The 5,653-nt window shown below is 43.2% G+C and overlaps 1 protein-coding gene across 1 annotated transcript; it reads left to right on the top strand.

Moving 5' to 3' along the window:
* The first annotated feature begins 307 nt into the window (after positions 1–307).
* LOC102717799 (expansin-A33-like) lies at positions 308–1,259 on the top strand. The gene is made up of 3 exons (XM_006654146.3): positions 308–434; positions 528–846; positions 953–1,259. Exons 1-3 carry the CDS (start codon positions 308–310, stop codon positions 1,257–1,259), a joined length of 753 nt encoding a protein of 250 aa, XP_006654209.2.
* Positions 1,260–5,653: the final 4,394 nt, after the last annotated feature.

Here is a 5,653-nt window from a genome sequence, read left to right on the forward strand (position 1 = left end):
CATGCCGCAGCATATCAAGAACATGGAGAACACGTCAGAAATAAATTTTCTTTACGATTTTGAAAACTCGTCGTGTCAAAAGTCAAAGAAGGAACCACCAAACAGCCAGGGTTTCATCAAGAGAAGAAAAACACTTAATTAATTAATTAATTAATTACGGCATGTAAACACATGTAGGTGCTCATCCCTGCTATATAAGTTCCAGGGCCTAGCCAGGAAGCCACTGCAGAACATAGCTCAACAGTACTAGTACTACAAAGCATCATCGGTTCAAGCTAGATTCATCGTCATATTAGCACTTAGCCCAATGGCAATGCCAGTAGCAATAGTTCTTCTTGCGCTGCTGTGCACCTTATCTCCTCGAGCGGCCGACGGCCAGTGGACGTCGGGCACGGCGACATTCTACGGCGGCAGTGATGGCTCCGGCACCATGGGTTCGGTTCTCCCCCATTTCGATCGACCATATTACATACAATGCCTAATCAATGGTTAATTCGTAATGTTAACTCTTGTGCGATATGTGGCAGGAGGCGCGTGCGGGTACGGCAACCTGTACAACGCCGGGTACGGGCTGCACAACGCCGCGCTGAGCTCGGCGCTGTTCAACGACGGCGCCATGTGCGGCGCGTGCTACACCATCACCTGCGACAAGGACAATAGCAAGTGGTGCAAGACCGGCACCTCCATCACCATCACGGCCACCAACCTCTGCCCTGCCGACTACGCGAAGCCCAGCGACGACGGCGGGTGGTGCAACCCGCCGCGGCAGCACTTCGACATGTCCCAGCCCGCCTGGACCTCCATCGCCGTCTACCAAGCCGGGATCGTCCCCGTCAAATTCCTAAGGTAGCCATAGCCACGACCACTCAAATTAAATCACACACACAAACTGATCAACACGTACGGCACACATGAGCAGCATGGGCTTATGAGAAACTGCTGTGCATTATAGGGTGGCGTGCCAGAAGACCGGCGGCATCAGGTTCACCATAAGTGGGAGGGACTACTTCGAGCTGGTGACGGTGACGAACGTCGGCGGCAGCGGCGTGGTGGTGCAGATGTGGATCAAGGGCTCCAACACGGACTGGATGGCGATGAGCAGGAACTGGGGCGCCAACTGGCAGAGCAACGCCTACCTCAACGGGCAGAGCCTCTCCTTCAAGGTGCAGATCGACGACGGCCGTGTGGTCACCATATACAACATTGCTCCCTCCAACTGGAACTTCGGCTCGACCTACACGTCCAACATCAACTTCTAGATATGAGTCTAGAACTAATCAGCATCTTGCTGATGGCTAAATATATATTTACTGGTATATATATATATATATATATATATATATATGACTTAATTGGGGGGAATGCATGGTTATTATTATTGACGACCGATGTACTGTGCAGGACAGATCGTCGACGTTACGTAGGTAGGCAGAGAGCGATGTTCTTTTTTTGGAAAATCAGTTCTGTTTGCCGGTTTCTAGATGTCGATCCTGCCTGTAATAACTGCGACTGTATTTTACTTGGACAGCGGCTTCGTATCTCAGAGCCCTCTAAGTAATCAATGCAGTATATGTTTGTAATACTTATAGTGATCCCAGCTCTATTATTTTTCGTGTAAATTAAATCCAGAATCGTTTATCAAGTGACATGTTAAGATGCTTTGTCAGCTATATGCCTTTAACGTTGATTTGAATCTCGGAGCTTGAGGAGACTCAGAAGTCAGGAGGCAATCTGGCGTTTTTTTTGTCATGTCCAATCTTCCCCTCCTTGATTATTGCTGATGGAGTACCAGACGGATGGATCCACATTCTGTCATAATGGTTATGCTCGGTGGGGAAAACAGGATCTGTCCAAGTCTAAGGCTCAAACTGAAGAATAAAGCTACCCATGCCATGCCCCGACACACAAATATACAGTATAATTATGGTAAAATCAATTTAAAAATATCTGTCGTACGGAAAAAAATTCAATTCTAATGACGTTAGTAGCCGAGAAGACTCATGGTTGCGGTTGCAATGGGTAAAATTAAGGCCAATTCTCCTGATCAATTGACCAATGGAAAAACCAATTTATCTATTACAAGAAGCAAGGTTATGAGATGAAAGTAGCTTCAGGAAGCATGATTAGCATACAACTCAAATTGAAGGCTAAAACTACCTATAGTTGTATCTGTTTGTGCATTTTCTTAGGTTGGATTGGATTCATTTCATGATTATACTTGGCAGAAAGATTTAATTGATATACTTCTCTTCATCGACGATTCAAACCAAGTTCTAACTGGTAATCAAATACTAAGAAGTAATACGGTGAGAAAGGGAATGGAAGAAAGAGACTAACCAATTTTTCTTGTTATTGGTAATCAAATCAAGAAAGGGGAAAGGGAATCCCGACAGCCGGCGCCTCCATGGCTCCACTATCCTCGTTGATCCCTCCAGCATGCCGCGTCGATCCTGCTGGCCGCTGCACGCTAGCATCCCCACCGTACGCTGCTCCCTACACCGGCATCGCCAGTCGGCCTCTGTCGCGGACCCCCCCGTGCCCGCCGCCCGCCGAGAGAGAGAGAGAGAGTCGCTAAGAGAGAGAGCTGGTGTGGAGAGCTAGCATTTTGGGCTAGGCAAGGCTGGGAGAAACCCCTTGTGCGGCCTGCCTAAAGATAGTTGCGAGCTAACGAAGTTGAAAGTCGGCAGCCCAAGTGTGAGGATTGTGGCCCAAATGAGTGGGGCTAGACCTCAATTTCTGAGAAATATATATATGTACTCTTCCACTGTTTGCCGGCCCACGAGTAGGGCTTGAGCCCTAGCTGCCCTAGGCCTAGTTCAACCTCTAGCTGTGCCAGTAATTACCACCATTGATATATAGGCCAATACTAGAGCAGGACCCACATGTCAGTGACATGATGGCAGAGGACCAGCGTGCGGGTGGGTTAATCGTGGTGCATCCATCACATTGTCGTTCTATTAGTCATTGCGAAAGATTATGATAAGCTTAGTAACAAGGCAGGCGGTGTTCTTGTCTTGAGCTTATTTTCAATTTTATTTCTCCACTTTTCCATCCAAACTTCCCAAAAGTACTGAATAGTGTATATTTTCGTAAAATTTTTTATATAAAAGTTTGACATCTTACTTTTCTTAAGTACATTGTCATCTCTTTTATTAGTTAATTATACCATTTATATCATTAAACAACTATCAAAAAATAGATAATTTCTTATTCTTCATACAAAATCAACAAAAGTACATAAGCTTGAACGCGTTAAAACATATGGGTGTTTGGCAAACTGTTTTGGGTTCATCTATATCGCAAACACAAATAATATGTCATTTGAAAACTATGGAACAAAGTGCATTATTCTTAATTAGTAGATGCACTGACCAGATGTTTACCTTTTTCCTACTAACATTTTGATGTGCACGGGGGTGACCTGATCTTTCGGTGAGTTGTGATAACTACGATTTGAGAGAAACATTGACGATCCGACTACAACTGCACAAGACGTTGTGTTACCCCTTAGCGATCGATACACCTCTTCTTGGGTTGTTGATCTTGCCGGTGTAGGTCAACCTTATTCCTGCAAGCAAATCGAAGAAACAGGCAAGAACAAGATAAAAGCAATCTGATATTGAAAATAGGAATTGAATACAAAAGATAAGTTGGGGTTCCGAAGAACAAGTATCCGAGTGGTTGCGCCAACACACACGTGTACAAGCAAATAGCAAAAGCTAAACTTTAATATAACAAAACCAGAGAAACCCTGAAGGGGTACCTAGCTATTTATAGGGGTGGAGGAGGCCTTAGGGGCGTTCTCCCCGCGGTTGGGGCGCAGCCCCCCTTGGGCCCCTCTTGGGCCAGGGTCCCAGATGAAGTTACAAGTCCATAGGCCCATTACTGGTGATGTGGCGCATTGTTTTCGTGATTCCCGTTAACTCGGGTGGAATTTAACAACGAGGCCAGATCCATTTGAAAGAGGACTCCGAAACTTTTCCATCAAGTACTCGTGGCCTGGAAACATAGGTTATATGAAGATTTGGCGGCCGTTTAAATTCAGCACTGCATTAGGTGGCCGAATTGGATTCCAGCACTCGCAGAACTTGGTCTTCATAGCATCTTGTTCATCCATGATGGGAGGATCAATGGTTGTATCCATAGTAGGCATGGTCATATCATCCTCCCCTTCTTCATGGAAAACCGTCCTCGGTTTTTCCATATGGTTCTCTTCACATAGCGCATGATCTTCTCCATAGAATTGTGTACATGAAAACAAACGCAACAAACTTCCATCATGTAATATAATTAGTTCTTAAGCAAATAGTGTTAATCTCCTATGAAACGAATCTACCTTGTAATAAGGATGCACAACAAGGTACGCAAGAACTGCATCAAAATGATTCTCTTGCAGCTCATCTCGCGCCCATTCTTTAGAAATTAAGTAACCACTTGATATGTTCTCAATGGTGTAGCGTAGCAACGTTGAGCGATGTTGTCGCTCCCCTTCTTCAAAACTAACCTGTTTGTTTACATCAAAACAAGACAAACTCAAGATGACATGATTAGTGATAGCATGGCTCTCTAGTTTACGATTTTTATCCACAGCTACAAGAGGTTCTAACTCAGAACATATGTAAACTCTGTGCACCAAATATACTCCTCTATCATTATATTTGCCAAAGATATGAAATATAGCATTAGTTGGGCACGGCAAATTAGATTTAGCAAATAATTTCTCCTTCAAACAATCGAGCTCACAATAGTCATCAAACTGAACATAGCTCAAAGTATTTAAAGAAAATTGCAATTCATGTTCCTTAACTTTATTAGCAACGTGAACAACGTGCTTAAAATCAGCGCAGAAAGAATTAACAATAGGAATAGCATGTTCATTCATTAGTTGCGGCATGGATATAAGTGAAGCATTATCACACAACTCTTCTTTATCACAAGGAACAACTAGTAAATCAACTTGTGACAAAGGCATCTCAACAATTGGTTCCACTAATGATTGCTCTACGATAGCATGAAAAGTGGACATGTGTAGCTCACCTTGAGAATTCTCACCTTCATTTATCTCAGAACCATTTAATTTACCTTGTAAATTTTCTTCAAACAACGTAGGTGCTTCATGCTTGTCCGTTTTCTTCTTAAGAACATCCTTTTCCTCTTGTTGTTGATGGTTCTAAACTCCCTACAAAACGTTAATAACAGGAGACACAAAAGATTGCTCCTTGCATGTTTGCACACCATCATTGCACAAGGATATAGGGGATTCAAAAACATGGGATAATTCACATTGTTCATGCTTACTCTCATTCGATATGATCTGACTCTCACTGCTACAAGCAAGCATGAATAGGTGTCTAATATGATTATATGTCACATTAGCAAGCATAACCTGAATTTTAGAATTAAGCCCTTTCAAAAATTAGTCATTGTGTTCTCATTGCTTTCTTTTAAACCACTATAGGTGATGCAAATTTTAAACTCGTGAAAAATACTCCCGCACAGTTTTGTCACCTTGTTTTAGATGTTCAAATTTCTCACGAAGGGTACATTTGTAATAAGAACTCACAAAACGCTTTCTCATGATAGTTTTGCATTCATCCCAAGTTTCAGGTTTGTTACTCAGATAACTCCACCAAAATAATACAGAAGAGGTAAA

Source organism: Oryza brachyantha, chromosome 5 (genome assembly GCF_000231095.2).
Source record: "Oryza brachyantha chromosome 5, ObraRS2, whole genome shotgun sequence".
Taxonomy (NCBI): domain Eukaryota; kingdom Viridiplantae; phylum Streptophyta; class Magnoliopsida; order Poales; family Poaceae; genus Oryza; species Oryza brachyantha.

Bases quoted from the DNA above. Each gene is read 5' to 3' on its own strand.
- LOC102717799 (XM_006654146.3), top strand. From the start codon at position 308: ATGGCAATGCCAGTAGCAATAGTTCTTCTTGCGCTGCTGTGCACCTTA. The intron at 435-527 runs GTTCGGTTCTCC...GATATGTGGCAG, and splicing joins TGATGGCTCCGGCACCATGG to GAGGCGCGTGCGGGTACGGC. The intron at 847-952 runs GTAGCCATAGCC...TGTGCATTATAG, and splicing joins GTCCCCGTCAAATTCCTAAG to GGTGGCGTGCCAGAAGACCG.